Genomic DNA, 21,493 nt, shown 5'->3' with positions numbered 1-21,493 from the left:
AGGAGAAAAATATTAATTGTATATTTAAGAATTCATTAAAAATTTTTCTACTCAAAATTAAACTTATCAATTCCAGAATCTGAAAAATTTATTTTACTGAATTTGAAACATTTTTACATTAAACTACCACAATATTTAATCGCCTATTAGAACATAATATTTAAATGCATATAGCAAAGATGTTATTTTCTTCTCCCTTTCGCTGAAATTAAACGAAAATTTTTCTTTTATTCCCAAAATGTCCTCCACATGATTGCATTTTTTTTTTATTTTTATTTTAATGTATTTTATGTATATACGTCTCTACATATGTAGAATATTATAAAATATATTTTTGAAATTTTTTCCTATTAAAAAACTGGAAATATAATACTTTATAAAGATATATATATATATAGACTCAAGGACAAAAAAAAAAAATAATATTTTTCTTAACAATTCAAACCCACCTACTTATGTACTCTACATATTTATATGTTTTTTTTTTTTGCATTTGTATTAGTTAGTTAATTTATAAGTTTTTCAAAATATTTATTTTAAGAAAAAACAATTTATTATTATTATTAATGTCATTTACAGTATTCTTAGTAGAAGCAATAGCATAACACTGTCTTGGTGAATGTCATATGAAAAAATATCAAATTCTCCATGATTGTCAAATTACTATACCAAAATTAGATTTTACAAATATTTCATATAAAAATAAAAATTATATTTTTTGGAAAATATTTTTAAAATTTTAAAAAATCTCTGAAGAACAATTTAAAATTGAACACAAATTTTTATAAGAACTTAAATAGTGCCTAAAACTTAAATGATTTTCTTGCAAATTAAACGAATTTTAATTCAGAATAAATTCGCTGTTTGATTCCTGATTCTTATTGAGAAAAAATTCGTTCTGTGATTCATTTTTAATAAAAGTGAATTTAATTTAGTAAATTATTTAATAAAAATTTTTATTTATTTACCAAGTATTTAATTCTATTCGTAACACTTTATTTACCTGAAAATAGAAAAGAAAAATTAATTTGAATTTGCATTTATACTAACAAAAAATATTTATTAATAAAATTAAAATATTTTAAAACCGAAGTACTTAAAAATTTAAAAGAGAGAATTTGTTTAGTTTCCAAAGATGAGAGGCAAGCAAAATTACGTTAATATTAATAATCACTCGTTTACTCAACATATATTTTAAATTGATTTACTCAACATTACAAACAGTGAAAGTATCAAACATAGTTGGAAAGACGCTCATACAAAAAATTATTCAATATAAGGTAAATGAAGAGCATTTTTACACTAATTTCTATTGGAAATAATAATTTTACTTAATTCCTACTAACTAAAAATTTTATAAGGCAGATAGATTTAAAATTTTATTAAAAATTCGAATAATTTTCGAACAAAAAATTCGAATAAAAAATAAATCATTAGAAGAAGGGAAAAATTAGAAAATTTAGTAAATTTTGCAAACTAAGTAAAAATTTTGCAGCAAAGCATATCAAGTCAAATAAATTTTTCATGGCTTCTTTAATTTTTTATTAACCAGCCATTTAAAAATTTTATAAAAGAAATATAAAAATTTTTAAGTTGACTTGCTTTTCCAGAATTTGATTTTTTATTTTTTTTTCTTTTACCGTTTACGGAAAATTTGATTTTAAACGTGAATTGCAAGAAATTTTCCATATTAATCAAAGAAAAAAAAATTGTGTTACAAGATAATTAAAGAAAAAGAGTAATGGTGATAAGATCAAGTTTAATTCAATATTTTCATTATGTACGTGCCTACGTTTTTATTTTCTTCTTTCTTTTTGCTAAGAAATTAGAAAAGTAATTTAAAAAAAAAAAGAGATGCGTTCCATAGAGAGAAAAAAAATTTTCTATTTTCGTTTACTGGTTATTGCATTTTATTCATTTATTCTTCTTTTATTATAACTCTCAAGATATTAATGAAAATTAATGAAAATTAACTTTTCTTTTAGGGCAATTATTTTGAAAACCTGTTAAACAGCACTTTCAAGTATTGTTTTTTGTTTTTAATTATCCACTCAAAAAAGATGACTAGGCAGCTAATTTTATGTAAAGATCAAAAATATTTTGTTACAAAATTAGAAAATCATTTTAAAATTTGGATTGTTTTGTACGGCAATAAAATATATACAACAAGTAGATGCTATTTCTTTCATGTTCTTAAATTCTGGGGTGTGTGAATATGCCAGGCTCTTGTAAATAGGCTCTGTTTGTCTCGGTTTATATAAAAAATTTTATTGGTTATTTATTAATTAAGAATTTATTAAAATTCTAAATCGTAAGACAACCGAATATGGCAGTGAAATTTAAACTTATATGTGATATTCTGAGAAAACATTCTATATAAAATAAGAGCATCTAAATATTGGGTGGGATAAAAGCTATCATTACAAATTTTAGAAAAATAATATTCCAGCATTTTTGAACATTATTCGAGGATGAAATTGAGGAGTTTATACTAAAAATCATAATTGATTTCAATAAATGTTAAAGTAAACTAAATTCTTCCCTATCTGCTTCTTTTTTTGACATTTTGTGCACAACTATTTTGTATTTGAATCTATATTTAAAAGATGTAGAATATTTTCAACTGTTTAGAAAAAGAAGAATTGAACAGAATTGAAGAAAATATGTACATTTCATTTTCTTTCTAGGTAAAAAAATATCCTCATATATGGAGGAAAAATAGAATTCCATTGAATTAGAAGAATGTCGCGAACAATTTAAATTTGTATATAGAAAGAGTACAGAAACAAATAAAATAACATGGTACAAGACAAATTTTCATTTTTTAAATAAGCTAAATAGTTTTTTTTCCTTCCGTATTCCAATTCAGTTTTCTTCATATTTTCCTAATATCACTTTGACTTGCACGAGGAATAGTACAATAATGTCCTTAAAAATATTCTCAAACTATTAATAATTTCTATAATGATGCAATTTCATAAATTAGTTTTCTTTTTAAATTTATGAAAATTTCTTAAGTCCATTGGTCGAATATTGGAAAATTTATAATCCAAGAAAATTTAAAATTAAAAAAATATTACGTAAACTTAGTAACTTCCTATATATAATGTTATATTCTAAATAAATAAGTTAATCTCTAAAATATATTAAGTAAATGAAAAATGTCAATATATTTGAAAATTTATATCGCATATGTTTCCACAAAGATGTCATGATCTAAAAGTTCACTAGGAATTTATAGTTTTTCTTGTATTCATTTTTAAAAATGCAACTTTTCAATATAAAGATGGCAAAAAAAAAATATTATAGTTTGGTTTGATCTTGTTTCTAGTTTCTTTTCTCCTGTATGTCAAACTATTCCTATACATTATATTATAAATCGCATATACATACATACTTATTGTATATATGTATAAAAAAATCCTATATTAATCTTATATAGATAATTATAATAAAAAATTCTATTTTACGGTCTTTTAGTTATATCTTGATGTCGATTCCAATCTTGAAGAATAATAAAGTTAAAAAATAAAAAATTAAAAAAAAAATGTGGTAAAAAGCAATTCTGAATACATTTAATATAAAAGCAACATAGAAAAGAAGAAAAATTGGAGACAAACATCTACAACAAAAAAAAAAAAATAAAAACGAAAAATTCTCATAGAAATGATATAGTGAAATTTGTACACATGCACATAAAAACATATATATATATATATATATATATATATATATATATATATAAATACAATTTATACTTAAATGCAATCTACACAAGACAAAATTCAATTTTTTATTGATAGAATTTCAATTGCACGTCTTAATACATTATAAATATACAATCAAATAAATTTTATGGTAATAGTATAAACAGGGTGTTTTTAGTACTACAGTTTACAAGTTTCTTAGAACAGGATTGAAAATTTATTTAAGATAAAAGTCATTATCCTTAAAAATATATGAAAAAATTTGCATGAGTAATTGTAAGTAATTTTATATTAAAATTCATAATATAACAATAAAGCCGAAATTCACTCAATAAATTTAGTAAGAATGAGAAGATTGGAAATCATTTCTAAAAAGTGATGGTTGAAGACTTTAATCGAATATCAATCTTATCAATATTTTAAAAATCAAAGTAAAATTATTCAAAACCAGGAGGCAAGCTGGTATTCAGAAATAAAGTCTAACAGATCAATTGATTTAAAAAAATTTCGTTCAATTTTTGCTTACTTTTTTCTGACAGCGTCTACCACAACAACAATTTCAACGACATCTCTGGTGCGCCACTTATGACATTTTTATTATTTCCTAATGAAATTTATGAATCCTAATGTAATTTTCTCTCTTAAAACTGTTATACTAATACTTTGCATTGTTAACTAACTATTATTTCGTTTGCAGGTGTTCCATCTTCAATTTTTCAAGTTATTTAGATTAAAAATCTAAAATCAATAATAAGGTGCGCAATTTCCTTGTTATTTGTAATTCCACTAATCTATCTAATTTAGTTGAAAATGAAATGAAATTTGAGAAAAGCAAAACAGGCGGTAGAAGCATATTTATATTCGAAACTAACTTACTCGTCAATACTTATGTATATAGAGAACAAGCAGGGAATGTGAGATAAATTTGTTCTTACTATTTTATTTGTGTATATGATAAAGAAAAACTAAGTAGAAAGGAAATTTATTTGTTTTTTAAACTGTAAGGTATAAAACGTTCAATGCATAAATACTTGTGCATCCTACAAACGATGCCAAAATAAAAATGAAATAAAAAGTATAAAGTTAAAAAAAAATAAGAAAAATATACATATGAAATGACACCTGGTGATATGGGACCCAAAAAAAAAATTTAAAATTTCCATTACCTTCATTGGATGATAAATAAATCGCAAGATGACATCAAAGAAAGACTTTTACTATTTTATGAATTTTTTATTATAAATTTAAAGGAATTTTTTTTTTGTTTTTTTTTTTTTCGTTTTTATATGAACTTATTTAAATATTTAATATTTTAATTTTTAGAAACTTATTTTGCTGTAGAAAATATTCAGTTCAATTCTTCATTTCGTTTGGTTTTTTTGTTTTTTTTTTGATTGAATCAATATAGAATTTCATATTAAGTGTTATAAATTGCAATTTACTACACGTATACCTTAAAATAGTAAATTTATATTTGAAATTTAAAATACAATAGGAATTACAATTTATATAACAGTTTAAGAGTTAGAAAATGCAATAAATTAATTCTAATATAAAAAATAAGAATGTTACATTGCGTGAATATATTCCATAATTATAATCACGCCTAGTTCTGAATTGTTCAGCGTTCCACGCGGTTCTTAAAAAATACGCCACCCTATTTCAAAGCAGTATTCAATAAATATATCACATTTATGCATAATGATTGCATCCCTCTTTCAGGCACTTATTATACATTACTTTGCATAATATATGGTAGATTCTGGTGCTGATTGTAACTAAATATTTGAAAATAGTTTTACTTATTCGATTCAATCATTTTCTTATAGCTGTTATACAAAATTTATCAAACAGGTTCTATAATACTTTATTGTGATTTAATCTATACCGTGTCTATATCTCATCAAATATTTTAACAGAAATTGCAGCTCAAACACACAAAGGTGTAAATTCATACTAGTTAATCGATACATGTAAAGTTTTTATCTAGTTGAGACGGTTTGTCTCTTACTATATATAAACATCTTCATTTCCCTATGTAAATTTCTATACTTAGATCGTTGATGTGGAAACTGTGGAATAGTTGCAATTCAATTTATTAAAGTCTTACAATTTTAATTTTAATGTATGCTGTCCATGAAGATGAAAATATATGATTATTTCATTTCCAACTGATGCTTTCTCAAAATACATTTTTATAATAACATGAACTGAAATAGAATTAAGCTGATGATTTGAGCTTAAATACTAATTCTGGTCGGTATAATTTTATATTTAATTATAAAGGTTGCATTCGAATGTTGATTTAATATTTTATTTTATTAAAAATTAAAGAGGGAAAATTTGATCGTCTTTTCTCTTCTATTCCTCTAATACTACTACCTAATCATTATTAGAAAACATCTAATCTTACATTCGTTTTCCGGCTAAATAACGACAATTTTGCTCAATAGTTGCAATCCTCATAGTCACATTTCTGTATCTAAATGATGCGTTATAAATATGGTTACAGAACACTACAATATATTAACTTATGTACGTCAGACATTTAAGACTACTGTACTAAATTTAAATTATCCCTTGATTTAAAAATGATCAATAATAAAATTACAGTTATTAAAGTAGAAAAAAATAGAGTAAAGCCTCCAACATTTTATAAATTTTTAGACGTATATGAAAAAAATTCAAAAATTTCCTATAAAAATAAAATACAACTATTTTATATCTTATCTTGTTTATTCTCAATTACCTGTCAGAGTTAACATTTATATTTTCATGTTCCTGACACTTTATAAAAATTAAGTATTTTTTTGTAAATAACAACAATTTCAACTATAAAAAACATTGGTGGAAATAAAAAACAAAATTATTCAATTTGTTATAACGTCATCGTTCGTGATGACACCGTGAATCGATTATAAAGTAAAGAACAACAAATACAAGAAAAAAAAAGTACTCATACAAGTCCTAGGCACACATCGTTATTATAACAAGAGTCCTCTCATGCTTAAATACGAAAAATTTTTAAACCTATTAAAGTTTTTTATGCTTCAGTCAGTTAAGCTTTTTTTTGTGAGTTTTATTACCATTTGTAAGTTACAATGATTTTTATATTAAAATACTAGTAAATTTGTTTGACATTAAGTTTTTATAGTGTCCTATATGCAAATTAACATTGAAAGGATTGTATAGAAATTTTATTGCGGTATGAATTTGTTGTACTTGTATGTAAGCAGTACATACACGTGTTGTTTGTGTTGAAAACTTTAAAAAACAAAAACAAAATGAAGAAAATTAAATATTTTTCTTTTTAAAGGAAAATTTAAGGTGAAAGAATTTATTGTTATTTGGTTTTCATATTGAAATATGCAAAACTAGTATTAAATTCATTAACTTCAATTGTTTGAAACTTTATCTAGAATTTCAAAGCAACAACAGGATGATTTTAAATTGTTTGATGTTCTCTGTAACTAGACACAAAATAAAACGACAACGCACACTAATTGGCATCTAATCCTGGCACATTATCATTTTCAATATTCAATACAGAAATAAAATCTGAAACCTGCAAATAATGCCAAAACAAAATTATTAAATTATTTTACCCATGACACGAGTTCTATTACAATATTTTCCAAATAAAATCTTCATTTCAGTATAAGAAACCACTTTAACAGTATAACATAAATACATTTATATTTTGTAGTTTGAGCAATACCTACAATTTTTCAGATGTTTGTTTGTGTGCACGTATAACAAGGTAATGTGTATGGGCACTTTATAAGTTTTTGTAAGCAATTTTTTTTTCCTTCCTCAACCTCTAGGAGAAGCATCGGGTATGATACATCATATTATAGATAACCATGTCCCAGTTACAACTGAATTTTTAACTAGGTAGCTTAATAGTTTGATGTATTTTTCTACTTTTTGTCTTTATATTGAAAACTTATATAGTGTTTTTTCCTGGAAACCGTCAAGTTTACAGCCGAATTATCTCGGAACCGACATCGCATTATTAAAAAAATTATTAAGAGTTAGTTTGAAGGCCAACTAAAAATCTTTCAATTTATAAAAAAAAAAAAATTAATAGGGAAAATTTTTTAGTAACTGGCCACTTTGTGTAAAATTTGACATTTGCTTTTTTTTTGACTTGTGTCCTCAATAACTTTTTAAGTGTTGCCTCAAAAGGCACAATACTTTTTTCTAAAACAAAGAGTTACTTTTGAACTTTCAATTGCCTGTAAAAATTATAAATCTGTTAATAATCATGGAAGCTACAGCCACTTAACTCGATGCACCTTTTTGTTGAAACCAAAAATTTTTTAATTGTTTAAATTTTGGCACTCCAGAAACAATTTTTTTTTCGTAAAATTGTGGCACCTTTTTGCCTCCAAGAAATTATACCACGTTACAGATTCAGCCTATTCAATATTGAATACCGTTTTTATTGTAACCTAGTTTGGGTCAAGACTCGAGACCCTTTATTTAAAGGAACGATGTCATAGTCACTGCACCATTAAGTATTAGTTAAACAATACTCTCTCTATTTTAATTGTTCAACCATTGAGAAACACTTCCATTTCCTTGTTATTTAACTTCTTAGTTATTAAATTAGTGGCAAAAATTATTGTCATAAATTTCATTTTTTTTTTCTAAATATTATGATTGAATATATTTCCTTAATATACTAATTTTGAACGACACAAAAAACTATCCAGTCAAAGCTATCAAATGACAATTCCATTATTATTATTCAATCTCATATATTATCATGAGAAAAAAGCCTTCATTAAATCTGCTTCTATTTAGAAGAATTTCTTCAAATCGAATATATTTTTCCCTTTAAGGTGCAAATCAATAAAAATGATGAAAACTACAAGAATTTCATATTAATTTTTGTACAATTTTTCTTTCTAACAATAATGGCAACTGAAAAGGATACAAAAGAGGAAATTTTTTTTTGTTTGTTTATTTTTTTCTCTATGTATCTATTTTTATATTCATTTTAATAGTGACACGAATGAAAACCTTATCGACATATTGAATACTCTCTAAATTAATGACTACAAAATTCAAATACATTATTATATACGTGATATATTAAAGTAATTTTTAAAATACATATTATTTAATATAAGAATATCCTTTAATTTTTTCTTTTTTTTTCTCCTTTACATTTTATTACATAAAATAAAGAAAAATTGATAAAGTAAAAAACAAAAACGAAAAAAAAATATCTTAAATTTGAAGGAAAATTTTTTTCCTTTAACAATCGTTCCTTTCTATCCGGCGCCTTTTCCATAAAATCCACATGTACATAAGGTTTTTTTTTGTAAGTTTAAAACCCATTAAACCATTAAACCAAACTCTTATAAAATGACATTTAGTTACTGTAGTAAAGCAGTAATATCTATGCCATTAATATATAAACATTCATACATTACAATAAAGGTTCGTATTACATTTAACACAATATAATATACACACATTAATATATAACAGAAAAAAAAACACTATTAAAATTATCAATAGACAACGCAGAAAGGATTTCACTTTATAAAAATGTTATACAGACAATAGTATAGTAATATCGTCGAAACCCTATACTTACTTACTAATATTTTATACAATTCATAATACATAAAAAATTTAACAAAGACGGGAAAAAAAATAAATATAAAAAAGTATAAAACGGTTTAAAAGAAGAAAAAAAAACAAATACCATCAGAGAGGGAAGTTTTGAAGAAAAAAAAGGACTCAATAGAGAAGCAATAAAATTTAAAAAAGAAAATCTAATAACAAAATGATAACGGTATAGTAGTAGCAAAAAAACAACATAACACTAAAAAATAATCATCACTGACAAGAAAAATGTCAACAATATTGAATATTGACAACAGTGATAGTAACAACGACAATGAACGACAACCGACAGTATTGATTAAGAGAGGAAAACTAAAAGGAAACACAAAACACAAAACAATAAAAAAGAAACAAACAACTTGCTTTTATATTGATTTTTCTCCTTTTGTTTAAATAAAATTATATACTCATTCTCTCACTCTAATACATGTGTTAATGTTCATATAGTGGGATTCAGCACCTAAGTATACCTATACACAAATTTGTAGACTACGTACGAGGAATGATATGAATGCAACTAAAATCAATTTAAAATTTTAATTCAATGAGGGTTTTATTTAAAATCGCCTTTAAACTTTTTTTTTTCTTTTATATTATTTTCAATAAATTTTAACAATGAATACCAAATTGTGTAGTAAAATCAGAATTTAATTATAATGTTAATTTATTTTTCACTTTCCAAATTTTGAGAATTACAAACTTTAATAGTTATTTTCTAAACAATTCACAGTAATTCATTCCTTAATGTTCTTGACAGTAATATTCCAACATTTGACCGTAATATACCATAATGGACCTGTCCTTAAAGAACATTATAGAATATTTCTGTTCTTTGCCCTTCAGATTTCATTGAAATCAGTGGAATATTCGACTGATTATTATAGTTATATACCATCATTTTATTGAAAACTGTAAACATATTAAATTATAGGTTTTATGAAGAGAATGATTTAGAGGTCCCCGTCACATTTAATAATCCTCCTTTTGCAGAAGACAAATGTATAATACAAATTGTTAAAAAACTATATATATAACATATCTGTTAAATTACAATCTCCACGTAGCCTTCAACTGATCACTTCCAAGCAGGCTTGTGAAAGGTGTTCGCTGACAAAAAATAAATTTTATTGTCAGAAATTTCTAATGTGTCATTATTGTTCCTACCATATTTTCTAGAAAGTAATGAATTCAAAATTTAGACAAATCTATTTTAAATTTTCATCAAATTCTATTTTAAATTTTATGAAATCAAAATTCCATAAAATTTTACGATGACAGAAACATAATGAGCTCAATTTCGTCTTGAAACTAGAATTTAATTTCTACAAATTCTTTCCTATAATAGATAAAAGTTTTATTCAATTTATTGCAAAAATTTCCGTACATTTCAACAATTGAAAAATTTAAACTTCTACAAACACTAATTTAAAATGACATTTTCTTTTTTCCACACAAAAAAGCCAAAAAAAGACAAAACCACCTAGCGTAGACATACTTATTTGTTTCCTTCTTAAAAGCAAAACCATACACTTACACACGTTCTCTTGTAAAATCGCTCAAAGACTAATGAAATAAAATACACGAGGAAATTAATTTGTTCGAACAGAAGAAAACTTAAGTGACCGCAATTAGTAAACTGGTAAAGAGAAATTACAATTTGTATATACATACATACATAAAACGAATAAAAACTAAAAGGAAATAAATTACAAAAACATAAAAAGTAAATGTAAATAAAGTAAAAAGAATTTAACAAAATAAGAAGAAAAAGATAACGAAAAAAGGATAAAAAAGGACAACACCATCAAAAGAAATCAAGTGAAAAAAAAACTATACCGAACCACTCACGATTGAAAGTTTCCCTGAAATGTTTCTATGCTAACTTTATTAAGAAAATGGAAATGAGAACCAAAAAAACAAAAAAAAAAAATTGTAGAAACTGAAATAAAACAACAAGGCAAGGCACCTTACGGGAACAAAAACAAGTGGTAATGAAACATTTAAAAAATTTTCTTTGTAAATTCATTTTAAATTTCCCTTTTTTTTTGGGTTTTCGATTGAATACGTTTTCAAAGAAAAAGTAGAAAAAAAAACAGGATAAAGTTTAAGGGTTGCAATAAAGGTAAAACGAAATTAAAAGTGGCAAAATATTTTCTTTCTTTTATTTGAAAAAATTTTTTGTCTATACTTCTAAGGTGGAAACAATGAAATAAAAGTAATTAAATTCAATATAAGGAATTTTTCGATAATTTTGTAAATTTCTATACTTTGGAAAAACAAGTAAAAAAAAATGGATGAATCTAATCAAAAGAATAGCCGAATCGAAGGTAAATCTTGTGATTACTATGTAATTTTCAAGGTACGTGAAAATTTGGGAAATTTTTTTGAATAATCACGTTATCAGCATTGATCTTTCAGTTTATTACTTAACCGGTACATTCATATCACAGCCTGTTTATACAATTCATAAGTACAGTTGGGCAGCAATTGGACAATAAACAGAAAACAGAATTAAATTATTATTTAGAGCGATTAAATTTCAGTTGCAAAAATGGTTATATATTGGAGCAACTATTTTGATCTAAATTTGACAAGGTTTGTTTGACAATTATAGCATCATCAATTTGTAAAACTTTCATATGAATATAACCTTGAATGAAGCTACCTTGAAGAAGAATAATAACAAGATATGTGATTTCTAATATTTAATTAATTATAGTGCTCTTTTTGCAAGCCACGTAGAGTGTCAAACAAATCAGAAACGGTTCTTTATTAAAATAAAAACTCATCGAACACAATTTGAAGGAACATGAAATTAACTTGCGTTCAAATAGTTCAAAAAATTTTTAAAGGACACCTAAATATTACAATTCATAATAAAATTTAATGATTATAAACGGGGCGGAAAATCAAAAACCCACGATTATGACATAAGGCATACGCTTTTTATTCTTACGTCATATTGTATGTAGCTGTTGCAGACTAACAAAAATTTCGTTCTCCGCAAGGAATAAAATTTAGGATTTAAATTCTTTTTTGTTTTTTTTTTTTCTTTTCAAATTTTGCTCATCTGTAGCATTGTCAAAAGAAGGGGAGAAAAAGAAAAATGCGAATTTTTGTTCTCTCAAAATCTTCAAATATCAAAATTTTTTTTTGATATTTTCGTTTGTTTTTTTAAATAATTTACCGTTTTCATTGTACATTTTTTTTTTCTCTTTGAAGGACATTAAGGAACGCTTACCATGAACCACAAAAGTAAGTTAACTGCAAGAAATTAAATATTCTAATGAAATATTTTTAATGTTGAAAGAATGTAGAAATTTTCTCTTAACATTTTTCTATTTTTTCTTTTATTTATACTTTTTTTTTTTTTTTAATTTTTTTTTGTTCTGGCAAATAAAATCTTACGAAAAGAATGCCACATTTTTTTCTTTTTATTTTAACAGCTTCTTCTTTTATGGAAAAAATTTTCAATTTGATAACAAAGAAAAGGTAAAGAGAAAAATCGCAATCGGAAAATTTGAATCGGAATGAAATTTTATTAGAACTAGTTAAGTCTGTTCGCCAAAATGACAACGGCGACAGATACACCTATAAAATTTATTTAATATTTCAGTTTATACTCTATTGTCAGCTAGGAAACAGTTACTTTCAGTCGAGTACTTTCATCAAATGAACGACTGAACATTACCAATAACTCACCACAGGTAAAAGCGGATATTCACGATAATAACTGATAATTTTATTGTCGCTATTCGATTTGTTGATATTCATAGCAAAATCAAATGAATGCAGGTAATAAATATTTTCCTTCCAGTCAATCTCGTACCCTTTACCGATGCTTTAGCTGTATTTAAATTTCGTATATGTGACACTTGAAAGTTGATTTTTCGTTCTAATTTGTACTGTGGCAATTAGCAAATCTCTCAAACACAAATTAAATTTAAAAATTTTGTATCGCTACAAATGGCTGTAAGGCGTATGACAGCGTAGATAGCTGTCATACGCTTTCATATGATGTTAAAATTGCAAACAGCGGAAAATTTTGAATTGATATTCCGCTTAAATTATAATATGATTCGACGTCGCCAATGCAAGGTGCAAATTAAGATCAAATTGTTTAAATCATAATTCTTGACTATGGTTGATGTTCGTTTTATTTAATAATTTCGATTCTAGATGCTTTTATCTAATATTTCACTTAATAATAAAAATTAAAGGAAAATAATTACCTATTATTGAAAAAGTACCTTGAGCCTAAAATTTTGAAACAAATATTTCAAAGCATATTATTTAAGTACAAAATCTTCGGGGCATATTATACATTTCTTCTAAGCAAAATTCCCTAAATAGATTCAAAATCTTTTATTTCTTATATATACATACATACATACATATATGCATAATTTTTTTAAAAAAAATTTTTTAAATTTTTTTATATTTCAATTTGATTATTTATTTATATTGTTTTTATGAAATATAATGTCAGATTAAGTATAACATACATTTAAATTTAATGTACTTATTAAGTATGCCATAATTATTAAAGAAAGTAAATATAAATATATGAGTGCTTGTTAGTATGCAATATGGTAATTCATATGGGAAATTTTCGATATTTGATTTGAAATTTTTAGTCCTCACTCATTTCAAAATATTTGCATAAAATATGTTATTGAATGCAAACAGTAAGGACAATATAAATAATATTTTTATTTCAAAATCAAAGCTGACATTTAATATGACTTTGTTGTAATGAAAAACAACGCAGTTCCTTTAAAACATATACAAATGAAATTTTCGAATTATTGCAATTTTATTAATGTCATATATAGAATAAAAAATGTGGAGTAATTGGTATGTCATTTGCCCTACTAATTATAACAATAGAAAATAACTAAAATTTTCCAAAAGGGAAATCAAAACTTAAAAAAATTTTGCTTTAAGAAGAAGAAATTTTTGAGCAAGATTCATTTGTGTATGAAATTTCACCTAAATTTTAGCTTTAGAGCTGTAATTGATTTGAAATGATTTACTCAATTCATTTAGCCTTAAATGATGAGACGTTTTATGATCAATTTTAAAAATTATTTTAATATTCAAAATTTTAATACCTAAAATAAAATTTATTAATTCAGTTCTTTCATGTGCAAGAAACAGAAATCATATTTTCAACGAATGCATTATTTTACATTGCTGTCAAAATTTGATGAAAATAAGTTCGGAAAAAAAATTTATCGCTTGTAAAGGAGCACTATTAGCAGGTGAAAATACTTTTTTTTAACAAGCAATCTGAATATTACTTATTTAAAACTATTTTCATTAATGTACCTAAATATTTCAAATTATTGCATACATTCAGGATGAGAAAAAAAATTTAAAAAAACTTTAACATAATTGTCAAATTTGACGTTTAAGAAAGTGAGTTAAGAAAAATAATTACATTTTTTTATGACATGATATTTACCGTCAGCTTTCTGCATTTATAAAAATTTGGAAAAACTTGCAGTTTCAGAAATATAAGGTGCCGAAAATTCAAATTGCATATTATTCAATTAAAACTCAGAGAGAATGCTGATAAAAAATAAATACATTCAGACTTACTAAAATTTCCAAACTTCTACAATTTATCGTATATAAAAAACGACATAGAGAAATGAGATTCTAGTAAAGATCTCTTCTTGCAAAAAATTTCAACTTTATATCTGAAAAGGTATAGATAATTTAAGTTATTAAGAGAGGCACATTTGGACGACAAGGTGAATAGAGTGAAACTAATAAGCATTTCTTTTCCCCTTGTCGTCCACATTCGGACGACTAGGTGAATAGAATGAAACTAATAAGCATTTCTTTTCCCATTTTTTTATTGAAAGTGCTAAAAAGAAATAAATGGAAGAAAATAATTTTAAAACACAAAGTAAAAATAAATTTGAACAAAATCAAAGGTTTTACTGTATACAAATAGGAACCGGAAGCTATTTGAAAAAGAAATTGATTTTGTTTATCTGTTATTGAGTTTCCGTTTTCTTTTTTCTCTCATCTTCTTCATTTCTTTGTAACAGCATTTTATTGGGGGCCCTTCTCCTGTTTTTTTTTTTCATTATTTTATTGCAATTTCCCTTTTGACCGAACATATTATAAAAACGATGTGAGGACATTTAAAAAAAAGTCCTTATTTTACAAACATATTCAAAAAAAAAAAAAAAGGATACTTTATAATGTGTTTTATTCCTTGTGAACACAGTAATAAACACCATACTTATTTATATGTACATACGTACAATATTAAAAATATATAAAAATCAATACATATATACATATACATATATGTTTGTGTGTGCATCCAATAAAAATGTAATTGAGTAAAAAGTATTAAATTGGAAAATTTTGAAGTATTTTTTAGTGAAATGGGTATTTGGATGCTGTTGTTGCTGTTGTTGGTTTTTTTATAATGATCCTGAAGTAAAACAGATGAAATAAAACGACAAAATATGGTCCTTTTAAAAGAAAATAATAATAATAAAAAAAATAAGATAAAAAACAAAAATTAAGAAAATAAACAAATAAAAGGAAATATAAAACACAACATAAAAATAAAAATTTAATAGTTTTTGGTTGGTTATAAAAGGATTTTCAAAGTTGAGTCTCAATTTTTAACACGATAAAAAAATATTCTCTTCCTCTCCTTGTATTTATTTTTTTTTTTTTTGCAAATTCTCTTCTATTATAAAACTTGATTTTAAAGCAATACTATGAGAAAATTTTTCTTTTTGTCATAATTTTTCTTACATATAGGTAACAATATAGTTCCGAATTTGAGATGATGTTTGTCTGGAATTTTCCTTCCAAACAAAAACTTAAAGAAAACCAAAATTAAATTTAATAGACGGAAATTTTATAAAATCATTCATCCACATATTTAACAAATACACAGAAAGTATATGAGGAAAATTAAATATATATATATAACGGTATATGACTCTATAGCAAAAGAAATATCAAAATATCTTCGATTCCTTTATTTCAATTCAATTCATTTGGAAAATTCTATCATATAAATTATCCTTCTGTGGATTTTATTAATATGTTGCATGCATATACATATATGTATATATACAAAATTGTACATATGTATATGTATGTGGTGTAGATAAATAATATCATGTACCTATACGAGTATATACCCTTAAAATATAAATGTACAACAGGAAAATAAAATTAAGAATTATTTATATTTTATTATGTTTAAAACATTATACATACTTACATATAAATATAGAAGTTTGTACAATCATATAAACATATTATAACTAAATATATTCACATTACATTATAAACAAGTGTGTGTAAGACAGGTGCTTAAAATAGTTTAAATAATTTAAGATTTGTAAAAGAATAGAAAAATATAAAAAATGTCAAATAAAATTCAATTTTATTTAATGAAATTTTTTTATATATGTACTCGTACATATGTAAGGTATGTATGCATGTTATTATATTAAAACAAAATCAAATAAATATTAATCTTGTGCTATAACATTCATTATATGTTTTGGAAATCATTCAAATTCTGAATAAGATTAAATGCAAGAATAACTATATAAATGAAAATTTTTAAGAAAAATAAAAAAAAAAAAATTATCGAAATTAAACATTTCTTAATATTACAAATGATGTGTTAGTGATACTCGTATATTCGAGTAGAAAAGCTAGTAGAAATTTTTATTACAATTTGATTTAATTACTACAATGTCACAATACTACCATGACCGAATAGAATGTTAATATAAAAATTTAATCAGTTACGTCGAATTAAAAACAGAAGTTGGAATAAAGATTTGTCATTTGAATGACCTCGTACATATACATGTAGAAGATTAATATGAATATAAGTAGGTGTATAACAAATGTTCTTCGGAATTAATGTAAATTTTTAATTGCAATTACATTTTTATTAAAATCCAAAAATTTATTATATAAAAACTTAAAATTATTTGCTTTTTAAGATTTTTTGTTTAAAGGGCCCTAGGCAATAGAAAATATAATTTGAAAATTTTTGTTCTATATATGAATAATCAATTAAATACATCATTTTTTAACCCTATATAAAATTTAAAAGGTGAATTAATTCGTCGTAATTTGAAAGTCGAATTAATTTAATAATTTCATTCTTATATTTCAAAATTTTTATTTTCCATTTATATTGTAGTAGTTTCATTATTTATATTCATTTTATTTATGGGCAAGTGAAGTTTTTTGTTTATTTATCAAGTTTTGAAACAATTTCAAATTATTTTAAGCGAAATAATTTTATTTAAACAACACCATAATTTAAAGAGAAAGCAGATAGTTACCTTGACTTCCAAAAAGCAGTGAAAAGGTAAAATTTCAATGTATCATATTCCAAAATTTATAATAAAAGAACTCTTGAAATTGTACATTATTCTAAAATGTATCGAATACACGGTCTAACACAAAACACTGCTTTTTGAAAACACTTCATAAAAAGATTTCCAGAATTTCTGTTTCCTAAATTATTACAATTTTTTTTTTCAGAAAAATACGTATATATTCTGGTAAAAATAATTTTGAGATTAGTAAAATAGTTGAAAATATTTTTAAAACAACAAAGAAGTCATTCATCGCAGTTCTTGCATAAGGCAAGAAAACAACAAATTATTAAAATTAAATTATTAAGATTTTAGAAAATTTTTATTTATTTACACGGGGTACTTATTACGAAAAATGTAGCTGATGCTCACATACATTGCACCGGCTTTAAAAGCTTTTTGTTGTTGTAAAACTGCGTTTTGGAAGCCGTGGCTATCTCTATCTTATAAATACACATATAGAAAACACATTTCTTGCTACAAAATCTAAAGAAATTAATTATAAATCCAAAAATTCTGCTATTATTCATAAATTTTTTTCTTATCATTTAATGGTTATTATAAATTTAGTGTTCATTCAAACATAAAACAAATTTTATTCTATATAGTTTTGTACTTTTACTTTGTTTCCTGTGTCTATATATTTTTTTTATCCTGAATTCTATGTATAATATTCTAAAGTAAATACAATGTACTAAATATAGAAAAAAAAATTTTCATTTTATAATTTATTAAGCTTTTACTTTTTCTATTTTTTTTTTTTATTAAAATATTTGAACAAATACTGGATAATTGCGAATTAAAAAAAAAAATATTCTATTTTATAAGTAGACATAAGGTTATTTAAAATTTATTTTTCTTCTTTCTATATTATCAAAGTATTCTATATAGAATATATAAAATGCCAGTTGCAGTTGAAATGAAAAAACAAAAAAAAGCATTGAGAGTTCTAAAAAAAAAAAAAGAAAAACTTAACACTGCTATTCATCATCAAAGTTGACAATTATATGTACAATTGTTTTTTTACTGTTCTATGTGTCCTTAATTCGTGATAGAATTAAGGAGAGTTTTTATTTAGTTTATAGTTTAGTTTTCTTTTTCTAATATTTGTTTTATTACTAATTATTCATTTATATATCTTGTATGTACGTATATACAATAAAGTAATATTCATAAATTTTATATTATATGATAAAAGTTATATACAATTTAAGCTAAGCGATAATTATGTTGAATTATCATTTAATTCAACAGAAGGGAATTAGAAAACAGAACAAGGATATTGTAAAGGATAATAAAATAATATTTTGTTTATCCATAATTCATCGTTATAGGGAACAATAATATAGAATATATAATAGAATTCTAAAAATATTTAGTTTTGATGAGGCATAGTTTGCAATTTACGCTATACAAATTTTCATATTAGAAATTATTAGAATACATAAATATTATAATATTTATACATATATGAGAATATGTGAAAAACGTGTAAAGGATAAGAACTAATGTTGATGAATTGAAAATCATTTAAACGGAAGAAAAGGACGTATACAAAACTAATTATGATTTACGAGCATAAAGTAGACAATTTTATATTTGTTCACATTTTTTTTTTTTGCTGGACTATTTTGTTATATTGCTTAAAATTCGATCAATTAAAATTTGGTTAATTTCAACAATATTTTGCTATTGATGTGCTTAAATTTGTATACACATGAACTCAGAACATAAAATATGAGTATATAAGTATGTTCATGAAACCGTGATTAAGAATATTATCTACTATGCCTCTAGAATTTCTCAAATTATTGCAGTCATTTCATAAAAAAATTGTCGATATAAAATGATTATTCAAATCTCATTTACAATATTGTTATTGCACAAATATACAGGGTTTCAGTAATCAGTGACATAGCATATATATATCATCATTTAGAGTATTAAAAATGAGTAAAATTTGTGTTCAGATCCAGGTGTCAAATCTCAACGATTTCTGAGGTACAGGGATTTTCATAATTTTCACGAAATGTCTACTTGACAAAGTTTTTTTCCCTTTCCGAAAAAGATAGCAACCTTCAAATAAACAGTTTTTGAAAGCGACATATTACTTGATTTTGTATTTTATGTACTTTCTGAATGCAATGCATTCGAATTTAATAAAAAATTAAATCACCCTGTATAATAATAGTTCGGCAAAAGTACTTTGAAAAATCAGTAAATAAAATTTTTAAAATTTCAAAATTTTAAGTTTTCTCACTCTAAGGTACTTTAAATTTTAAAATCCATCCAAGTTATCAACTCTGTCAATTTATATTCTTTATGAGTAGATTCACTTTGAACAAACAAAAATAATTTTTGAAGAAAAATTTTAGAATTATTTTTAAATTTTTGTTTTACAAAATCACTTGAAAAACTTTACATAATTAAATAAAATTTTCATATAATTTTATTTTATAATTACAATTTTCTCAGATTTCAATTTTTAAGATAAACCTTATTATATATATATAATATAAAAATATTTATAATAATTTATTTTAATATCAAGATTAAGTTTTAATTAGAAAATTGAAATTTTGCCTTTGTTTTATATCGTAAATAAGGTGCATACACAATTTACTCATATTATGTTAGAATATGCATAATGGTAAAATCTTATAAAATTTCCATAATAACTATTTTCATAACTAAAATGAATTTTAAATGTTATTTTATAAAAGTAATCACAACAGTAACAATAAAATCTAAATTAATATAATATAAAGAAGTCATATATCTTTTGTATGTTTGTGTGAGAGATAATAAAAAAAATTACAATTACACTAGCATAAAAAATGACTAGCTTTTATTTTTTTAATCTTTGTATAAGCTTCTTGAGCGACAATTTGACTATATGTAAGAAAAACACACCTGCTTATTTACTGAACAATATCTAGTTGTATAAAAGTACAATAACTTTTACAGTTTCTTCTATGTATACATCCTTTTTTAATCCTTTTTGTAAATTTTTTTTTTTTCTTATTTTTAGAATTTAAATAATAAATACAGCGAAATATATACAGTGGAAATTGTAAAGTGAAAATTTTTTAAATTTAAAGAAGGAAAATTTTATATCGCATTCAAGGTAAACTTTCGTTTAGAATAAATGGTGTATTTAATTTATATAATAACTCTAAGTATTCCAAGCAAATACATTAAATTAAATTCTGCTTTAGTAATATTTCTAATGTTACGCTCGTCCTTAAAATAAAGAAAATTTTAAAATGTAAAAATTTTATTAAATTTTATCACTATTAAGAAAAGATTTAAAATGCTCACATTTTATCAAAAATTTTTTAAAATTGAAAATTATAAAGTGTTTAAGATCACTTTGTATATTTAGAACACTAAATAAAGAGAAAATTCACTGTCCTGGTAAGTATACTTACAGGGCAGTCGATAATTAATATTGTTTTCATTCACCATAATGTTCTTAATTGTATAGAATTATAGATGTAATTGCAGTCATATATGTTTTCCATTGTAACAAGTGGTATGATTTTATTATATAACAGAGTGGTATAATGACAGGGCATTATACAAGATATATTAATTTAATTAGATAAATTAAAGAGAAATGGAATTTAATTGAACATTTAATAACGTGATATGAGATTCTTTTCTCGATATAATATATGACAGATAACAATATTAAAGTAAAATATTAAAGTATGTATATAAAAATTCTTTAATACAAACTTTAAAAATTTA

At 23.6% G+C, this 21,493-nt stretch overlaps 1 protein-coding gene across 1 annotated transcript in view; it reads right to left on the bottom strand.

Annotated features, from left to right (window-relative positions):
• Window positions 1–861: 861 nt before the first annotated feature.
• The window catches only part of LOC129613049 (maternal protein pumilio-like), a 211,819-nt gene continuing 191,187 nt past the window's right edge, over window positions 862–21,493 (bottom strand). Inside the window, exon 10 of the mRNA XM_055526946.1 lies at window positions 862–1,003. Coding sequence (XP_055382921.1) covers window positions 965–1,003 — 39 coding nt within the window. The 3' untranslated portion in view covers window positions 862–964. The remainder of the gene's footprint in view (window positions 1,004–21,493) is intronic.

The sequence above is a fragment of the Condylostylus longicornis genome, unplaced genomic scaffold (genome assembly GCF_029603195.1).
Source record: "Condylostylus longicornis isolate FDR11 unplaced genomic scaffold, ASM2960319v2 ptg000080l, whole genome shotgun sequence".
Lineage (NCBI taxonomy): Eukaryota > Metazoa > Arthropoda > Insecta > Diptera > Dolichopodidae > Condylostylus > Condylostylus longicornis.
The sequence above is the reverse complement of the archived record's forward strand: the minus strand, read 5'-3'. Positions and strand labels throughout refer to the sequence as shown.